This window comes from Hyla sarda, chromosome 7, assembly GCF_029499605.1.
Source record: "Hyla sarda isolate aHylSar1 chromosome 7, aHylSar1.hap1, whole genome shotgun sequence".
Taxonomy (NCBI): Eukaryota; Metazoa; Chordata; class Amphibia; order Anura; family Hylidae; genus Hyla; species Hyla sarda.
Genome location: NC_079195.1, coordinates 223,241,480 through 223,263,453, shown reverse-complemented (window position 1 = coordinate 223,263,453; position 21,974 = coordinate 223,241,480). Strand labels below are relative to the sequence as shown.

The 21,974-nt window shown below is 43.3% G+C and overlaps 1 protein-coding gene across 3 annotated transcripts in view; it reads left to right on the top strand.

The window, feature by feature from the left end:
- Positions 1-21,974, top strand: part of AK4 (adenylate kinase 4) — a 61,035-nt gene continuing 39,061 nt past the window's right edge. Inside the window, exons 1-3 of one of the 3 annotated variants that reach the window (XM_056532845.1) lie at positions 1-173; positions 271-354; positions 2,527-2,716. In XM_056532845.1, the coding sequence (XP_056388820.1) occupies positions 2,572-2,716 (145 nt within the window). In that variant the 5' untranslated portion in view covers positions 1-173; positions 271-354; positions 2,527-2,571. Of the gene's footprint in view, positions 174-270; positions 355-2,526; positions 2,717-21,974 lie in introns of those variants that run through there. The other 2 variants (XM_056532844.1, XM_056532846.1) reach the window with 2 other exon arrangements.

Genomic DNA, 21,974 nt, shown 5'->3' with positions numbered 1-21,974 from the left:
GTGCAGAATTCTTTGCTGCTGATGTGTGAGGAGGGAGCAGCCTGGGCGTCGTGTCCCTCCTGAGCCTCAGACAATCCTCTCTCTCCCTTAAAGGCTCCCAGCCTGGACCTGGAACATGTAATGTAAAGAATCCCTCCTGCTGCTTTACTCGCCATATTCCGGATACACAGGAGGTGAGTTGGGACTTTGCAATCTGCAGGATGTTGTGTCTCAATAAGAACAATAATAACCATAAAAAACATTAACAATAATAATTCTTTATTTATATAGCGCCAACGTATTCCGCCGTGCATCGTCTCCGCTGTCAATCAAAGCTGCAAAGTGCAAAAGGAAGGGCTCTGACTGCACCTTAAGGTGGCACCAGGGGATCCCGTCTGCCCTAGTTTTTGTAGCTACTGTTTTCTATCATTTACATCAGTTTTATCTTTATAATTAATATCCATATAGCTTTGGAGCCATTCTGAGGGTCCACAACAGCCGTAAATGGAGAACTGGGAATGCTGGGAGTTGTTGTGCCACAACAGCTGGAAAGCCGCAGGTTGCATATGGAGAGCTGGGCGTGCTGGTAGTTGTAGTTTGTCATATTCTCTGGGGAGTCCCAGGTTGTAGCTGTTTTTCAGGGCGTTAGTTTTAGGGAGTCTCTATTTTCCCGACACCAATTAAGGCCATGCTGGGAGTTGTAGTGTCATAACAGCTACGGAGGAGCCGCAGGTTGCAAACAGTTGTCAGTGCATCAGTGGACATTGCAGTGTTCTCCAAGCTGTTGCAAAACTACAACTCCCAGTTGCCTGGACAGCCGTTGGCCATCCGGGCATGCTGGGAGTTTTAGTTTTGCAACAGCTGGAGGTCCGAAGTTTGGAGACCACTGTTGTAGTGTCACAACAGATTTGGGAGATACAGAAGGGAAGCAGCTGTCAGGCCATGCTGGGGGTTGTAGTGTCACAACAGATTTGGGAGATACAGAAGGGAAGCAGCTGTCAGGCCATGCTGGGAGTTGTAGTGTCACAACAGTCAGGGAGTAGCAGGTTGCAAATACAATTGCCAGTGCATTATTGAACATTGTAGTGCAGAGGTCTCTAAACTGTGGACCCCCAGCTGTTGTAAAACTACAACTCCCAGCATGCCCGGGCGGCCGACGGCTGTCTGGGCATGCTTGGTGTTGTTGTGTTGCAACAGCTGGAGGTCCTCTGTTTGTAGACCACTGTTTTGTAGTGTCGCAACAGGTTGCGAGTTACAAAATACAAGAAGCTGTCAGGCCATGCTGGGAGTTGTAGTGTCACAACAGCTAGGGAGCTTCAGGAAACAGTTGTCAGTGCATCAATGAACATTGTAGAGCAGAGGTCTCTAAACTGTTGGGAGTCCAGCTGTTGCAAAACTACAACTCCCAGCATGCCCGGACAGCCGTTGGCTGTCCGGGCATGCTGGGAGTTGTAGTTTTGCAACAGCTGGAGGCCCACAGTTTGGAGAACACTGTTGTAGTATCACAACGGACTGAGGAGCTACAGAATGCAAGAAGCTGTCAGGCCATGCTGGGAGTTGTAGTGTCACAACAGTTTGGGAGCTACAGAAGGGAAGCAGCTGTCAGGCCATGCTGGGGGTTGTAGTGTCACAACAGTTTGGAAACTACAGAATGCAAGAAGCTCTCAGGCCATGCTGGGAGTTGTAGCAGGTTGCAAATACAGCTGTCAGTGCATCATTGAACATTGTAGTGCAGAGGCCTCTAAACTGTGGACCCCCAGCTGTTATAAAACTACAACTCCCAGCATGCCTGGGTGGCCAACGGCTGTCCGGGCATGCTTGGAGTTGTTGTGTTGCAACAGCTGGAGGACCACTGTTTGTAGACCACTCTTTTTAGTGTCACAACAGGTTGCGAATTACAAAATACAAGAAGCTGTCAGGCCATGCTGGGAGTTGTTGTGTCACACCAGATTGGGAGCTGCAGAATGCAAGTAGCTGTCAGGCCATGCTGGGAGTTGTAGTGTCACAACAGCTAGGGAGCTTCAGGTAACAGTTGTCAGTGCATCAATGAACATTGTAGTGCAGAGGTCTCTAAACTGTTGGGACTCCAGCTGTTGCAAAACTACAACTCCCAGCATGCCCGGACAGCCGTTGGCTGTCCGGGCATGCTGGGAATTGTAGTTTTGCAACAGCTGGAGGCCCACAGTTTGGAGAACACTGTTGTAGTGTCACAACAGACTGAGGAGCTACAGAATGCAAGCAGCTGTCAGACCATGCTGGGAGTTGTAGTTGTAGTGTCACAACCGATGGGAAGCCAACAGGTTGCATGCAGTTGTCAGGCCATGCTGGGAGTTGTAGTGTCACAGCCTAAGAGTGAAAGGTCGCAAATCATTTCCAGATCTAATACAGCAGATTGATGTCTCCTATTATTATGATAGGAGGTCGTTTCGCTTTAATCCAGGGTGGAAGGGGTTAATTTTATTTAAGTTTTCTTTGGCATCTTCAGAGGGGCCGGGACAGGGCGGGAGGCTGTAACCAAATCTTATGTCCCCATTGGTTCTCGTACAGATCCCCGTCGGAGTTGGGTTTCCAGAAGTACAAACACTCCTTCTGATGGCGTCCAAACTCCTGCGAGCTGTCATTCTGGGACCCCCGGGATCTGGCAAAGGGACCGTGTGCCAAAGGATCGCCAAGAACTTCGGGCTGCAGCATCTGTCCAGCGGAGATTTCCTGAGACAGAACATCCGATCCAACACTGGTGAGACCACAATGTCCGCAGAGGAATACAGGGGGGCAGAGACTTTTCTCTATTATTAATGAGGGTCTATATATGGACGGATGAAATAGGGGGATATGTACAAAGTGTCAGTCCATAGATAGATAGATAGATAGATAGATATGAGATAGATAGATATGAGAAAGATGGATAGATAGATATGAGATATAGATATGAGATAGATAGATATGAGATAGATAGATAGATAGATAGATATGAGAGAGATAGATATGAGATAGATGGATATGAGACAGATAGATATGAGAGATAGATAGATATGAGATAGATATATAGATAGATATGGGATAGATAGATATGAGAGATGGATAGATAGATATGAGATAGATAGACAGGAGATAGATATGAGATAGATATGAGATAGATAGATAGATAGATAGATAGATATGGGATAGATAGATAGATAGATAGATATGAGATAGATATGAGATGGATAGATAGATAGATAGATATGAGATGGATAGATAGATATGAGATGGATAGATAGATATGAGATGGAAAGATAGATAGATAGATATGAGAGAGATAGATATGAGATAGATGGATATGAGACAGATAGATATGAGAGATAGATAGATATGAGATAGATATATAGATAGATATGGGATAGATAGATATGAGAGATGGATAGATAGATATGAGATAGATATGAGATAGATAGATAGATATGAGATAGATAGATAATTAGATAGATAGGAGATTGGTATCATATCAGTCTGCAGTGATTCTCTGATGTGTTATCGATGGGACTATAGAAAAACCTGTGAGAAAATTTATTGTTGTGGAATCAAAAAAAGTAACAGGTGAAAGACAAATCCAGCTCTGCTTCATGTATAGATACCAATCCAGCTCTGCTTCATGTATAGATACCAATCCAGCTGTGCGTTGTTGTATAAACACCTTTTTTGGCGTCTTCAGACAATGTCCCTTTCCCAAGGTCATCTAGACCCAGATGATTGGTGACTCCTGTCCTCCAAATACTGGCGGGTGTTTTTCCTATAACCACAGAGCCGCGCCTCCTGACCTCCCACTACTGCTGTATTCATCTACAGAGAAGAGACTGTGAACTGGGGAACACAACGCTATGGAGATGGGATTACATGACATAATAACATATTCCTGTAAATATGAGGCAGTATTATAGTAGTTATATTCTTGTATATAGGAGGCAGTATTATAGTAGTTATATTCTTGTATATAGGAGCAGTATTATAGTAGTGATATTCTTGTATATAGGAGGCAGTATTATAGTAGTTATATTCTTATATATAGGAGCAGTATTATAGTAGTTATATTCTTGTATATAGGAGCAGTATTATAGTAGTTATATTATTGTATATAGGAGCAGTATTATAGTAGTTATATTCTTGTATATAGGAGGCAGTATAATAGTAGTTTTATTCTTGTATATAGGGGACAGTATTATAGTAGTTATATTCTTGTATATAGGGGGCAGTATTATAGTAGTTATATTCTTGTATATAGGGAGCAGTATTATAGTAGTTATATTCTTGTACATAGGAGCAGTATTATAGTAGTTATCTTCTTGTATATAGGAGCAGTATTATAGTAGTTATATTCTTGTATATAGGAGTAGTATTATAGTAGTTATATTCTTGTATATAGGAGTAGTATTATAGTAGTTATATTCTTGTACATAGGAGTAGTATTATAGTAGTTATATTCTTGTATATAGGAGCAGTATTATAGTAGTTATATTCTTGTACATAGGGCAGTATTATAGTAGTTATATTCTTGTGTATAGGAGGCAGTATTATAGTAGTTATATTCTTGTATATAGGAGTAGTATTATAGTAGTTATATTCTTGAATATAGGAGCAGTGTTATAGTAGATATATTCTTGTATATAGGAGCAGTATTATAGTAGTTATATTCTTGTATATAGGAGCAGTATTATAGTAGTTATATTCTTGTATATAGGAGGCAGTATTATAGTAGTTATATTCTTGGAGATAGGAGCAGTATTATAGTAGTTATATTCTTGTATATAGGAGGCAGTATTATAGTAGATATATTCTTGTATATAGGAGTAGTATTATAGTAGTTATATTCTTGTATATAGGAGGCAGTATTATAGTAGATATATTCTTGTATATAGGAGGCAGTATTATAGTAGTTATATTCTTGTATATAGGAGGCAGTATTATAGTAGTTATATTCTTGTATATAGGAGCAGTATTATATTAGTCATATTCTTGTATATAGGAGGCAGTATTATAGTAGTTATATTCTTGTATATAGGAGCAGTATTATAGTAGTTATATTCTTGTATATAGGAGCAGTATTATAGTAGTTATATTCTTGTATATAGGAGCAGTATTATAGTAGTTATATTCTTGTATATAGGAGGAAGTATTATAGTAGTTATATTCTTGTATATAGGGGGCAGTATTATAGTAGTTATATTCTTGTATATAGGGGCAGTATTATAGTAGTTATATTCTTGTATATAGGGAGCAGTATTATAGTAGTTATATTCTTGTACATAGGAGCAGTATTATAGTAGTTATCTTCTTGTATATAGGAGCAGTATTATAGTAGTTATATTCTTGTATATAGGAGTAGTATTATAGTAGTTATATTCTTGTATATAGGAGTAGTATTATAGTAGTTATATTCTTGTACATAGGAGTAGTATTATAGTAGTTATATTCTTGTATATAGGAGCAGTATTATAGTAGTTATATTCTTGTACATAGGGCAGTATTATAGTAGTTATATTCTTGTGTATAGGAGGCAGTATTATAGTAGTTATATTCTTGAATATAGGAGCAGTGTTATAGTAGATATATTCTTGTATATAGGAGCAGTATTATAGTAGTTATATTCTTGTATATAGGAGCAGTATTATAGTAGTTATATTCTTGTATATAGGAGGCAGTATTATAGTAGTTATATTCTTGTATATAGGAGCAGTATTATAGTAGTTATATTCTTGTATATAGGAGGCAGTATTATAGTAGATATATTCTTGTATATAGGAGTAGTATTATAGTAGTTATATTCTTGTATATAGGAGGCAGTATTATAGTAGATATATTCTTGTATATAGGAGCAGTATTATAGGAGTTATATTCTTGTATATAGGAGCAGTATTATAGGAGTTATATTCTTGTATATAGGAGGCAGTATTGTAGTAGTTATATTTTTGTATATAGCAGCAGTATTATAGTAGTTATATTCTTGTATATAGGAGGCAGTATTATAGTAGATATATTCTTGTATATAGGAGCAGTATTATAGTAGTTATATTCTTGTATATAGGAGCAGTATTATAGTAGTTATATTCTTGTATATAGGGGCAGTATTATAGTAGTTATATTCTTGTATATAGGGGCAGTATTATAGTAGTTATATTCTTGTATATAGGAGCAGTATTATAGTAGTTATATTCTTGTATATAGGAGCAGTATTATAGTAGTTATATTCTTGTACATTGGGAGCAGTATTATGGTAGTTATATAATAATTCAGACTCTCATGAATAATTAATGAATAAATCATACAGATTTACAACAACATTGAACTAACAATGAGATAAGCTTGGAAACCTAATTGGGCGGTATGGTTTTGTAGTAAATGTATGATAATTCGGGCTTCCCTTGGGGATTGGTCCCAGAGGTGGCTCTGTACAGAACAAATTTAACCCTCGCTCCCAGGGGTTGAATTGTTGAGCAGGTTTAATATTTTTACATTCTGCAACGTGTAAACATCTGAATAGTGGAAGCAATTGCTTGTCAGGGTTTTCGTCCAGTGATAACCTTGCAGTGCGGAGTGATCCTACCAAACATTGCAGGCGGTGTATATGACTTCACTGCACTCCTATTGGAAGAGAGTAATTGAAATTACAGGTATAGATTAGGGTATTGCTGTTTATGCGCATATTTAGTTGATCCCTATGGAGCACTTATTATTTAAAGGGGTACTCCTCCCCTAGACATCTTATCCCCTACCCCCGCGATCTCGGCTGCGGCACCCCAGACATCCGGAGCATGGAGCAAACTTTGCTCCATGCCGGATGACGTGACGTCACCGCCATGCCCTCTCAATGCAAGTCTATGGGAGGGGGCGTGACAACGTCACGCCCCCTCCCATAGACTTGCATTGAGAGGGCGTGGCCGTGACATCACGTGCGTGGCGTGGCTGTGACATCACAAGTCTCCGGCACTGCACCCGACGCTCTAAACGACTACCGGGTGCAGCAGGGAGATCGAGGTGGACCCCCGCGATCAGACATCTTATCCTGTATCCTTTGGATAGGGGGATAAGATGTCTAGGGGCAGAGTACCCCTTTAGGGTGCATTCACACGCTATTACTAGCAGCGCGTTTCACACTGCGGGAAACCCGCTGCGAGTTACGCTACCATTGATTAAAATGGGTCCGCGGACAGTCCGCAAATCTGACACTATTGCGGTCTGTCTGTGGACCCATTCAAATCAATGGTAGCTTAACTCGCAGCAGGTTTCCCGCAGCGTGAAACTCGCTGCTAGTAATAGCGTGTGAACGCACCCTTAAAAGGGTATTCCAGGCCAAAACTTTTTTTTAGATATCAACTGGCTCCGGAAAGTTAAACAGATTTGTAAATTACTTCTATTAAAAAATCTTAATCCTTTCAGTACTTATGAGCTTCTGAAGTTAAGGTTGTTCTTTTCTGTCTAAGTGCTCTCTGATGACACGTGTCTCTGGAAACGCCCAGTTTAGAAGAGGTTTGCTATGGGGATTTGCTTCTAAACTGGGCGTTTCCCGAGACACGTGTCATCAGAGAGCACTTAGACAGAAAAGAACAACTCAACTTCAGAAGCTCATAAGTACTGAAAGGATTAAGATTTTTAAATAGAAGTAATTTACAAATCTGTTTAACTTTCTGGAGCCAGTTGATATCTAAAAAAAAATTTTTTCCAGGAATACCCCTTTTAAGGAGTTATTGTCCACTTTGAAAAATTCCAGTTTGCTAGATGGGTAGACCTAGCTGTCAGTTTTCCTGCAGCGCCACCACAGGTGAAATGGTGCATAATACTGCAGGACAGGACAGGTCCTCCAGAGTGAGAGACGCTCTTTGTAGCTGTATCCTATTAAAGGAGGAGTCTAGTGGTGAAAAACGTATCCCCTATCCTAAGGATAGGGGATAAGTTTCAGATCGCGGGTGGTCCGACTGCTGGGGCCCCCCGCGATCTCCTGTACGGGGCCCCTGCAGCCCGCGGGAAGGGGGCGTGTTGACCACCGCACGAAGCGGCGGCTGACACACCCCCTCAATACAACTCTATGGCAGAGCCGGGGCGCTGCCGTTGGCAATCTCCGATACTGCCATAGAGATGTATTGAGGGGGCGTGTCAGCCGCCGCTTCGTGCGGTGGCCGACACCCGCTATCTGGCCGGAGAGCCTGGCCCCCGTACAGAGAGATCACGGGGGGCCCCAGCTGTCAGACCCCCCGTGATCTGAAACTTATCCCCTATCCTTAGGATAGGGGATACGTTTTTCACCACTGGACTACCCCTTTAAGGTTCTATTTCCTAATAGGGTGTTCGACAGACCCTACAATCATTGCAGATTCTTGAAGTAGTTCTATACTTTCTCTTATCATCTAAACTGGACCCCCAGCAAAACCTTGAACTGAGGGGCTGCAACATGTTAAAGGGGTTTTCTGATATCACAAAATTGTATTGAAAGAAAACTATTGCCCCACGATATATAACTTACTATTAAAGTGCTATCAAAATTGTTCTGTCCTCAGCATGTTTTTGCGTGATTCACCACACAGGAAGTTTTGTAGTCCTTTCATTGTCAGTGTGTTGTTGTCTCAAAGCTCACTGACTCCTCCCCCTCTCCTGACAGGAAGTTGTGTAGTCCTCTCATTGTCAGTGTGGCATTGTCTTAGCGGCTTCCCGGCTCCTCCCTCTCTCCTGATGGAAAGTTGTTTAGTCTTCTCATTGTCAGTGTGGTGTTGTCTCAGCAGCTCCCTGGCTCCTCCTTCTCTCCAGACAGCAAGTTGTGTTGTCATCTTATTGTCAGAGGGGTGTTGTCTCAGCAGCTCATTGCTTTTTCCCTCTCTGTTGAGACAACACATCACCCTGTCTCAGGAGGTGTGGCTTGATCTTGTCTCTGATCTCTAGCCACACCCCTTCATGATGTCACCACCACTGACCAGTCCCTACTGCCTACATCACCATCTCCCAAGGTGTGATTACAGCATGCTGCCTTATGCTGAACAATGACACAGGCAGAGGAGCAGACAGGGAATGAATACAGCTGGTGCTGCACCCTCACTGATTGTGCGATAGTCGGCTGTGAAATGAAATATGCGGCAGCAGCTCTGGATGGGGAACTGGCAGATGTCCTATGGGGGGTACTGTGATGAAGAGCGGAAAGGAAGCAATCACGCTATCTGTGCAGATAGGCACCAGCAGTATTCCCAATACCTTACGTGTAGATCTGGGTTATTTTTTTTTGTTTAGTCTTTAGTTTTTTTTTCCAGACGACAAGATGAATTGCACTTTAGTGCCGTCTTTATCTCCAGGTTAATGCGTTTGCCGCCTCAGTGCTTCATTACCAGTGAGTGCGCCAATGTTTTCCTGCAGTGGGTGTATGGCACCCCCCTCCCACAGGGACACGCAGTCAACAAGTGGCATACGTGTGGCCCACAGCTTATTTCTGGAGGATTTGCGCAGCACAGAACAGGCAGGCAGTGTGGCTACAGACAGCTGGGCCGCCGCTCAAATCTGCAGGCATTTAAAAAAAAGAGACTTATAGACAAGAAACGCTGAGTGTCAGGCTGGATTAACCTATTTATGCCATGAAATACATCCGAAAATACTTCAGAGACACATAGAGACCCCACCAGTCCATAGGGTTGCAGCTCTTCACTAGTGTGCCTCCAGCTGTTGCAAAACTACAACTCCCAGCATGCACATAGAGCCACTGGCTGCCTCCAGCTGTTGCAGCACTACAACTCCCAGCATGCACAGACAGCCTTTGGCTGCCTCCAGCTGTTGCAGCAATACAACTCCCAACATGCCGGGAGTAGTAGTTTTCCAACAGCTGGAGGCACACTAGCCAAGAGCTGTTACAGCTAGGGACTGGGGTTATACATGTAAAAATACATCTGAGACACATAGAGACCCCACCAGTCTATAGGGTTTCAGCTCTTGGCTAATGTGCCTCCAGCTGTTGCAAAACCAAAACTCCCAGCATGAAAATATAGCCACTGGCTGCCTCCAGCTGTTGAAACACTACAACTGCCAGCAGGTACGGACAGCCTTTGGCTGCCTCCAGCTGTTGCAAAACTACAACTCCCAGCAAGCACGGACAGCCTTTGGCTGCCTCCAGCTGATACATCCAGAAAATACATCAGAGACACATAGAGACCCCTCCAGTACCTAGGGTTGCAGCTCTTGGCTAGTGTGCCTCCAGCTGTTGCAAAACTACAACTCCCAGCATGCACATAGAGCCACTGGCTGCCTCCAGCTGTTCACACTACACCTCTCAGCATGCATGGGTAATCTTTGGCTGCCTCCAGCTGTTGCAAAACTACAACTCCCAGCATGCACGGACAGTCTTTGGCTGCCTCCAGCTGTCGCAAAACTACAACTCCCAGCATGCTGGGAGTAGTAGTTTTGCAACAGCTTGAGGCACACTAGCCAAGAGCTGTAACTCTGAGAACTGAAGCTATACCAGTACCTAGGTTTGCAGCTCTTGGCTAGCGTGCCTCCAGCTGTTGCAAAACTACAACTCCCAGCATGCTGGGAGTTGTAGCTTTGCAGCAGATGGAGGCAGCCAAAGGCTGTCGGTGCATGCTGGGAGTTGTAGTGCTGCAACAGCGGGAGGCAGCCAAAGGCTATCTGGGCATACTGGGAGTTGTAGTTTTGCAACAGCTGGAGGCACCCTGGATGGGAAACACTGAATTTATAGATCGGTGGGATCATCATAAATTATAGAGATTTTATTGGCTACGACGATATGGAATGTTGTACTGCAAGGACATGTTTCACACCTGAGGGACTCTTATAGAGTGTTTTGCATTGTGGAGAGTATGGCTGGTCAGAGACACTCACTGGCCATTTTGTTAGGTACACCTTTCAACGGCTGTCTGGGCATGCTGGGAGTTGTAGTTTTGCAACAGCTGGAGGCCCCCTGGATGGGAAACACTAGGATAAAAGATAAGTTTTCATCTTGGGATAACCCCTTATATAGAACTGAACTGCAATACCACATACAACCTGAGGACAGGTGTGGCGCTGTTTCGGAAAGAAATCGGTCATGTTTTTATAATCCTGCATATAATCCTGGATCTTGCTAGAATACATTTATTTATTTTGTTATCCTACCGGGGTAAACGTTCTCTTACAGGTAGTAATCGGATTGACGTCTTCTCAATGAGCAGCTTGTTTGTTTTCTGGGATTCTATGACCCAGTTTTTCTAAGTTCTTTAACCATTTACAACTCCCAGAGACAACTCGCCTGTCATGTGGATAGGTGATACTCTAGGTCAGTGGTCTCCATACTGTGGGCCTCCAGCTGTTGCAAAACTACAACTCCCAGCAACGACTCACCTATCATGTGGATAGATGATACTCTAGGTCAGTCATCTCCAAATTGTGGGCCTCCAGCTGTTGCAAAACTACAACTCCCAGCAATGACTCACCTATCATGGGGATAGGTGATACTCTAGGTCAGTGGTCTGCATACTGTGGGCCTCCAGCTGTTGCAAAACTACAACTCCCAGCAACGACTCACCTATCATGTGGATAGGTGATACTCTAGGTCAGTGGCCTCCAAACTGTGGACCTCCAGCTGTTGCAAAACTACAACTCCCAGCGACAACTCACCTATCATGGGGATAGGTGATACTCTAGGTCAGTGGCCTCCATACTGTGGGCCTCCAGCTGTTGCAAAACTACAACTCCCAGCAACGACTCGCCTATCATATGGATAGGTAATACTCTAGGTCAGTCATCTCCAAATTGTGGGCCTCCAGCTGTTGCAAAACTACAACTCCCAGCGACCACTCACCTATCATGGGGATAGGTGATACTCTAGGTCAGTCATCTCCAAATTGTGGGCCTCCAGCTGTTGCAAAGCGACAACTCACCTATCATGTGGATAGGTGATACTCTAGGTCAGTGATCTCCAAATTGTGGGCCTCCAGCTGTTGCAAAACTACATCTCCCAGCGACAACTCACCTATCATGGGGATAGGTGATACTCTAGGTCAGTGGTCTCCATACTGTGGGCCTCCAGCTGTTGCAAAACTACAACTCCCAGCGACCACTCACCTATCATGGGGATAGGTGATAATCTAGGTCAGTGGCCTCCATACTGTGGGCCTCCAGCTGTTGCAAAACTACAACTCCCAGCGACAACTTACCTATCATGGTGATAGGTGATACTCTAGGTCAGTGGCCTCCAAACTGTGGACCTCCAGCTGTTGCAAAACTACAACTCCCAGCATGCCCGGACAGCCTTTGGCTGTCTGGGCATGCTGGGAGTTGTAGTTTTGCAACAGCTGAAGCACCCTAGTTAGGAAACACTCCCTTAAAGGGGTACTCCGTTTTTTTTTTTTTTTTTTTTTTTATCAACTGGTGCCAGAAAGTTAAACAGATTTGTAAATGACTTCTATTAAAAATTCTTAATCCTTCTAGTTGTTATTTTCCCGGGGCCTATTACCCCGTGACCGCAGGATGTCGGCCGCACGTGGCGTCTCCTTCTCCTAATCGGCTCCGGGAGGCGGCAGAGTGTGGCCGTCGCTCAGCAGGTACGGTGGGTATCAGGTTGTGGCTAATGAAGGATAACCTGTGTATATTAATCATTGATCCTTATGGGGACCCGGGATGGCGGCCTCGTCTTGTTCCTGCGGCTCGGGGAGGGGACGTGAATTCGGAGAAGGAGTTTGCTTTGGATTCACTCCAGATACATAATAGGTAGAAACAATGTACATTGTGGAATATTACTGGGTTGTCTTGCAGTTACTACACACTATTAAAGGGGTATTCCAGGAAAAAAACTTTTTTATATATATCAACTGGCTCCAGAAAGTTAAACAGATTTTTAAATTACTTCTATTAAAAAATCTTAATCCTTTCAGTACTTATGAGCTTCTGAAGTTAAGGTTGTTCTTTTCTGTCTAAGTGCTCTCTGATGACACGTGTCTCAGGAACCGCCCAGTCTAGAAGATGTTTGCTATGGGGATTTGCTTCTAAACTGGGCGGTTCCCGAGACACGTGTCATCAGAGAGCACTTAGACAGAAAAGAACAACCTTAACTTCAGAGGCTCATAAGTACTGAAATGATTACGATTTTTTAATAGAAGTAATTTACAAATCTGTTTAACTTTCTGGAGCCAGTTGATATATAAAAAAAAGTTTTTTCCTGGATAACCACCTTTAACACTTCTAGTACTTATTAGCTGCCGTATGCTCCAGAGGAAGTTGTGTAGTTCTTTCCAGTATGACGACAGTGCTCTATGCTGACACCTCTGTCCATGTCAGGAAGTGTCCAGAGCAGGAGATGTTTGCTATGGGGATTTGCTCCTACTCTGGACAGTTCCTGACATGGACAGAGGTGTCAGCAGAGAGCACTGGGGTAAAACTGGAAAGAACTACACAACTTCCTCTGGAGCATACAGCAGCTGATGAGTACTGAAAGGATTAAGATTTTAAAATAGAAACAATTTACAAATCTGTTTAACTTTCTGGCACCAGTTCATAAAAAAATAAATTAAAAATAAATAAAAAATTCCACCGGAGTACCCCTTTAATCCTTTCAGTAATTTACAAATCTGTAGAACTTTCTGGAACCAGTTGATTTCAAACATTTTTTCCCCCCTCCGGAGTACCCCTTTAAAGACTTTTTTTTTTTAATCAACTGGTCCCAGAAAGTTAAACAGATTTGTAAATTACTTCTATTAAAAAATCTTAATCCTTCCAGTACTTATTAGCTGCTAAATACTACAGAGGGAATTCTTTCCTTTTTGGAACACAGAGCTCTCTGCTGACATCACGAGCACAGCGCTCTCTGCTGACATCTCTGTCCATTTTAGGAACTGTCCAGAGCAGCATATGTTTGCTATGGGGATTTTCTCCTACTCTGGACAGTTCTTAAAATGGACTGATCTGAAGAAGAGGGGGCTCCCCTCGAAACGCGTAATCTCAATAAAAGTGGATCCCAAGTGGCTCCTGAACCCCTATCTCTGTCTCTGATGTGGTGAATCAGCAGCGCCGGTTTATAGGTCTTTTTCTCCCTATCCTCGCATCTCTATCAGGACCCTCCCTCTCTGAGTCCAGTGAACTGCGGCACAGCAGATGACCTCCCATACTGTACCCCCCCCTGGGTGTTGGGTGATACGCCTTTATTTCTTTATACCAAGGTGAGTGGCCATCTGAAGGGGGCATTACATTGCCCCAGCTGCTGTATCTTATACCTACCTTTGTTTCCACTGGGGTAATACACGAGGCGCCATATACGGTTGTCCCTTTTCTATCTTATTACAGGTTCTCCTGCTCTGGACAGAGGTGTCAGCAGAGAGCACTGTGGTCGTGACAGTAAAGAAATCCAAAAAGAAAAGAATTTTCTCTGTAGTATATAGCCGCTAATAAGTACTGGAAGGGTTAAGAATTTTTTATATAAGTAATTTACAAATCTGTTTAACGTTTTGGTATCAGTTGATTTAAAAAAAAAAAATAAAAAAAAATTAATATATATATATATATATATATATATATGAAAAGTTCTTTCCACCGGAGTACCCCTTTAAATAGGAGCATTTGTCAGACACAGTATATCGATCCAGTCCGCACTGCTGAGTGCACTATAAAGATAAGGAGCTGTGTATATAGACTCTGCCTGATGTTACATTGTTGACTCTCATTATCCACTCACAAGGATCCATACAAACCTGACATTTCTCACAGCTGAGGGTTTGTGACACTAGTATCCAGTTTAGACAATCCTCCACCGGCAAAACGCATCAGCAGCGCAATTCTTCCTTTCCCATTGTGCGACAATGTGTGAGTGCGGGTAAAAGGGGTACTCCGGTGAATTTTTTTAATTTTTTTTTAAATCAACTGGTGCCAGAAAGTTAAACAGATTTGTAAATTACTTCTATTAAAAAAATCTTTACCCTTCCAGTACTTTTTACCAGCTGTATGCTACAGAGGAAATTCTTTTCTTTGTGAATTTCTTTTTTGTCTTGTCCACAGTGCTCTCTGCTGACACCTCTGTCCGTATCAGGTACTGTCCAGAGCAGGATAGGTTTGCTATGAGGATTTTCGCCTGCTCTGGACAGTTCCTGATACAGACAGAGGTGTCAGCAGAGAGCACTGTGGACAAGACAAAAAAGAAATTCCAAAAGAAAACAATTTCCTCTGTTGCATACAGCTGCTAAAAAATACTGGAAGGGTAAAGATTTTTTTTTTATATAGAAGTCATTTACAAATCTGTTTAACTTTCTGGCAACAGTTGATTTAAAAAAAAAAAAAAAGTTTTCCACCGGTGTACCCCTTTAAATATATCAGTCGTGGATTAATAGTACTGTATATACTTGCTCAGCTGTGAGTAATATTTAAAGGAGTTAGCCAGGATTCAAGAAACAGCGCCACTATTGTCCTCAGTTTGTGTGTGGTATTTCACCTCTGTTCCATTGAAGTGAATGGGGCTGAGTTGTAATACCGCACACAACCTGAGGAAAGGAGGGGTGCAGTTTTTGAAAGCAAACATAACAACAATTTTGTAAAGGAACTAAAGGGTGAATACTCAATTTATCAATCTTAGCTCCCCTCTGCCTTAATCTGTTTTTCTTGCTTCGCTGATAATATGTGGCATCGTTGGCTGCGGCGGTCACATGACACATCGCCGCCAGGCAGGAAGAACGGAAATCGTCGGGAGATGTGTTGGCACTGTTGTATCAGGGCATTAGGAAGGCAAGTATAAGGGTATGTTCACACGGGCGGATTACTTCCGGATAGAGATGAGCGAACTTACAGTAAATTCGATTCGTCACAAACTTCTCAGCTCGGCGGTTGCTGACTTTTCCTGCATAAATTAGTTCATCTTTCCGGTGCTCCGGTGGGCTGGAAAAAGTGGATACAGTCCTAGGAAAGAGTCTCCTAGGACTGTATCCACCTTTTCCAGCCCACGGGAGCACCAGAAAGCTGAACTAATTTATGCAGGATAAGTCATCAACTGCCGAGCCGAGAAGTTTGTGACGAATCGAATTTACTGTAAGTTCGCTCATCTCTACTTGCGGAATTTCCCGCAGCGGATTTCTACCATTGACTTCATTGGGCCTGAAGGAGAATCTGCAAATCTGCATGTATAGCGGATTTTCTGCTGACCCATTTTAGTTAAAGGGGTACTCCCCATAAAAATATTTTTGTTAAATCAACTGGTGCCAGAAAGTTAAACAGATTTATAAATTACTTCATATGTAAAAATCTTAATCCTTCAAGTACTTATCAGCTGCTATAGGTTCACAGAAAGTTCTCTTCTTTTTGAATTTCCTTTCTGTCTGACCACAGTGCTCTCTGCTGACACCTCTGTGTTTCTCTCCATTTTAGGAATTGTCCAGAGCAGGATAAGTTTGCTATGGGGATTTGCTTCTTCTCTGGAAAGTTCTTAAAATGGACAGAGGTGTCAGCAGAGAGCACTGTGGTCAGACAGAAAGGAAATTTAAAAAAGAAAAGAACTTCCTGTGGAGCATACAGGGATTTTTAAATAGAAGTAATTTACAAATCTGTTTAACTTTCTGGCACCAGTTTATTTAAAAATAATGTTTTCCAGGGGAGTGCCCCTTTAATGGTAGCAAAATCTGCAGCGGTTTTTCCGCAGCAAATACGCTGCGGAAATTCCGCAGGTAATCCGCCCATGTAAACGTACCCTTAGGGTGTTTTCCTATGGCGAAATGTCCTTGTGGAATTCTGTCAGAATATTCCGCACTGACATTCCATTGCATTTCATTTCAATTGGATCCTGCTGCACTGTGCACTCGGTAGAATTTCCCTGCCAGATGTTTTTGCCGCAGAAATTCAGATTCCGGCATCAGCAAAAAGAATAGACTGTAAGATGGTGCATTTCCGAGCGGTCCTAGTGGCCCCCAGATCGTGCAAATGTGTGGAATGTCCGCCTGTCTGGACATTCCGCACATTTTCAGCTGTGTGAACCCAGACTTAGGATCACAGGTGGTGGATTGGCTGCGAATTTTCTGCACAGAAATGAATTTAGGATACATTCACATATGCAAATGTTCTGCTTCAGATTTGCTGCTGCAGATTTTGCTGCCCTTTTGAATAGGCAGCAAAATCTGCTACAGCAAAACTGCAGCAGAATATACACACATGTGAACTAACCCTTAGCATGCAGCATCCTCTGGAGCATGCAGCAGCTGATAAGTACTGGAAGGATTAAGGGTACATCCAGACGAGTGGATTTACAGCCGCTCCCTCTGCTCTATGAGCTAGGCCGAGAGCTGCCGCGATGTGCGAGTATACTGCGCATGCGCGCGGTCACTCGCACATCGCAGTGTGTCTGCTCGTAGCGGCATATTACCGCTCCTAGCAGGCACCTGTAAAGGCAGCATACAGAGGTCCTTCAGCGGCGGATCCGCAGCGAAATACGTGCGGAAAATCCGCTCGTCTGAACGTTGTCTGTAATGTCAATTTTTTAATACATATATATATATATATATATCAACTGGCTTCAGAAAGTGAAACAGATTTGTAAATTACTTCTATTAAAAAATCTTAATCCTTCCAATAATTAACAGCTGCTGAAGTTGAGTTGTTCTTTTCAGTCTGGCAACAGTGCTCTCTGCTGACACCTCTGCTTGTCTCGGGAACTGCACAGAGTAGAAGAGGTTTGCTATGGGGATTTGCTTCTACTCTGGACAGTTCCCGAGACAGGTGTCATCGGAGAGCACTTAGACAGAAAAGAACAACTCAACTTCAGCAGCTCATAAGTACTGAAAGAATTAAGATTTTTTTAATAGAAGTAATTTACAAATCTGTTTAACTTTCTGGAGCCAGTTAATTAAAAAAAATGTTTTCCACTGGTGTACCCATTTAAAGGTTGCAGTCCAGTGCAATGGCTCTTATGTTGCCTTCGGCTGTCCGGGCATGCTGGGAGTTGTGGTTTTGCAGCAACTACTACACTGGTTGGGAAACGCTGTACAGCAGGATTCATTAGCAGAAATTCTGTAGTGTGCGCCGTGCAGCGGACTCCCATTGATAGTAATAGGATTCTGCTGCAGCCGAATTTCACTTGAACCCCAGCCTAATAGAAGCCTGAGGGGCCCCCCAGCCCACCCGCACTAGGGTCCCCACAGTTGGCTTGCCTGTCGAGATATATGCTCTTACTTCTGCAGGGAACTGACTTGAAATGAATAGTAGGAACTTGAATGGTTTCGGCCCTAAGAAGAAAGGAGGTTCTCAGAAAAAAGGGAACTACAGAAATCTGCGGTATATTAGTGCACAGTCTGACGCCATTCTGTCCTGTGCCATCCAGACAGTTCTAGTTCAAAGAAATAAAGCATTTAAGACAGTGGTCTCCAAACCGTGGACCTCCAGCTGATGCAAAACTACAACTCCCAGCATGCCCGGACAGCCAACGGCTGTCCGGGCATGCTGGGAGTTGTAGTTTTGCAACACCTGGAGTTGCGCATACAGCCCCTTTGCATAACTTACTTCTATTTAAAAAATCTTAATCCTTCCAGTACTTATCAGCTGCTGTATGCTCCAGAGGAAGTTGTGTCGTTCTTTCCAGTCTGACCACAGTGCTCTCTGCTGACACCTCTGTCCGTGTCAGGAACTGTCCGGAGCAGGATAGGTTTGTTATGGTGATTTGCTCCTACTCTGGACAGTTACTGACACGGACATAGGTGGCAGCAGAGAGCACTGTGGTCTGAATGGAAAGATCTACACAAACTTCGGATCATAAAGCAGCTGATAAGTACTGGAAGGATTAGGATTTTTAAATAGAAGTAATTTACAAATCTGTTTTAACTTTTTGGCACCAGTTAATTGTAAAAAAAATTTTTTTCCATTGGAGTACCCCTTTAAGGCTAGGTTCACACTATGGAATTCCCCTTAAGAATTTCGGTTGGAAATTCCGGGGCAGCGGAATCCCATTGCTGGCAATGGGATTCCGCTGCACAGAGAACACTTTGAAATTCCAGCAGAAGACATTCCACCACTTGTGCTTACAGTCCCTCTGTATAACTATGTGTCTCTGGGGTTACAGAGAACGAGACCTTCTTCCAAAAAGAGCGCCACCCTTTGACCACTGGTTGTGTGTGGTATTGCGTCTCAGAGCCGGTCATTTCAAGGTAACAGAACTGTGATACTTGGACTGACACTTTAAAGGGGTTATCCAGTGTCAGTAAAACATAGCAGCTCTCTTCCAAGAACAGTGCCACACTTGTCCTCAGGTTGAGTGTGGTATTACAACTAGGTTTCATTTACTTTAATAAAGCTGATCTGCAGTACCATACACAACCTGAGCATAAGAGTGGCGCCGTTTCTTAACAAAAGCAGCTATGATTTACTAATTCTGGATAACTCCTTTAAATAAATAAAGCATTTAAAGGGGTACTCCGGTGAAAAAAAACTTTTTTTTTCTTCATATCAACTGGCTCAAGAAAGTTAAGCAGATTTATAAATTACTTCTATTAAAATTTTTTAATCCTTCCGGTACTTATCAGCTGCTGTATACAACAGAGGAAGTTGTGTAGTCCTTTCCAGTCTGACCACAGTGTTTTCTGCTGACACCTCTTTCTGTCTCAGGAACTGCACAGAGCAGGAGAAGTTTGTTTGGGGATTTGTTTCTTCCCTGGACAGTCAGCAGAAAGCACTGTGGTCACACTGGAAAGAACTACACAACTTCCTCTGTAGTATACAGCAGCTGATAAGTACTGGAAGGATTAAGATTTTTTTTAAATAGAAGCAATTTACAAATCTGTTTAACTTTCTTGAGCCAGTTGGTATGAAAAAAATTATTTTTCACCAGAGCAACCCTTTAAGACAATGGTCTCCATGCTGGGGACCTCCAACTATTGCAAAACTACAACTCCCATCATGCCCGGACAGCCAACGGCTGTCCGAGCATGCTGGGAGTTGTAGTTTTGCAACAGCTGGAGGTCCACAGTTTGAAGAGCACTGCTTTAAGGGATTCAGATCCTTCCATCAATGAAGATCTATGTGTAGGATCGGTCAGACCGCACCCACACGGGTTCCACATGGCCCAGCAGTGAGTTGCAGGGGGTCACCTGGATTCTGCAAAACCTGTCAGAGAGGGACGAGCTCCGACAGCTTTCACCCTGCGCCCCTACTGTTGTCAGGGACCGCATCAGATGGGAAGAAGCTGCTCCTGGAATATTAAAGGGCTACTCCACTGCAAAACATTTTCTTTTAAATCAACTGTTGTCAGATTTGTAAATAACTTCTATTAAAAAAAATCTTAATCCTTCCAGCACTTATCAGCTGCTGTATGTTCCACAGGAAGTTCTTTTCTTTTTGCATTTCCTTTCTGTCTGACCACAGTGCTCTCTGCTGACACCTCTGTCCATGTCAGGAACTGTCCAGAGCAGGAGAGGTTAGCTATGGTGATTTTCTCCTACTCTGGACAGTTCCTAAAATAGACAGAGGTGTCAGCAGAGAGCACTGTGGTCAGACAGAAAAGAAATTCAAAAAGAAAAGAACTTCCTGTGCAACATACAGCAGCTGATAAGTACTGGAAGGATTAAGATTTTTTAATAGAAGTAATTTACAAATCTGTTTAACTTTCTGACACCAGTTGATTTAAAAGAAAATGTTTTCCACCGGAGTACCCCTTTAAAGGCTGTGACTATCCAGGGTATACAAAAGATGGATAAAGATGCCAGCCGCTTCTGCCTGCAGCGCGCGCCCCTTCACCCAGTACCAGCCGCACAATGACCTTCAGAGCACCTGCTCGTAAAAGTTTCTACAATGGCATATGGCATTATACAGCGACTAAATCCAGACACAACCCAGCTGGAGTTTTAAGAGGTGTTGAGCGGCACTGCAAAGAAAAATTTATGGAAATATAAAAAATAAATTAAAGGGTAGCTCCCACCATCCTATATATTTTTTTCTGTCCCTGCCTATTACCAATCTATCCCTAACCCCCTTCCTGCCTTTAATTTTTTTTTTACCATGCCTGGTAGTGTGCTCACAACCAAGCAGCCTTCCCCAGCAGGCGTGACGTCACTGATGCCTGCTAGGAGGGCCGACTTCCGCCCTTAGTTCAAATATACAGGGTGCCTCCAGCTGTTTCACCACTACAACTCCCAGCTTGCCCTGACATCTATTGGCTTTCAGGGCATGCTGGGAATTGTAGTGGTGAAACAACTAGAGGCCCCCTGTGCTGAAAACAATCTTTGTAACGGCGAAACCCGCTCCGCCCCCACCCCACAGTTCCTTTATAAGACCACGGCCGCAGCGCAAATCCCCCCCATCGCCCCCAACCCCCCGGCCCGCCTCCAAAAAACTCCCTATAAAATCACGGCCGCACTACCGGATCCCTTACAGCTCCCTATAACATGTCCAAGACAGAACCAGCAGCAGCACAGCACTGCGTGCTGCCGCGCGTATGTCTGGGGGCGGGGCCAGTGCGAGGCTAGGGAGCCAATGCGCTCAAGCCCCCGCTTTCACAGCGCTCGCTCCCGCCTGTCCGATTGATTGACAGGCAGGGAGCGAGCGCAGGCTGAATGAATTAGGACCAATGCCAGGCCGGCATCGGTCCGAATTCAAGCGTGACGTCATGCCAGCCTGCAGCCAGCCACTAGGAGGGAGACCCCTAGTGGGCAGTTTTCAAATGTAAATTAAACCATTTTAATAAAAATTATAAAAAATGAAACTATATTAGAGATATTTTGTAGTACTACAACATATAAAAAAAAAATGTTGGTGACCGTGCCCATTTAAACATAACAGCACATCATAGCAAATAAACAGGTATTCAATACATTTTTGTTTGCTTATATAGTGCAGCATAGCATAGGCTATTATTAGAGAATAATGTAGAAGTTCTTGTGCACGCCTTGTGCTTACCTGTTCTAGCTGATGTGGCAGGCATGAGTTTGCAGCCATACTGATTGCAATTCTATTACTGAAATGATTTCCTACTGCTGCCTACATTTCCCATGAATCCTCTGGCTTTGCAGAGAAAGAGTGTGGAGTTTGATCACTGCACCTGGTCA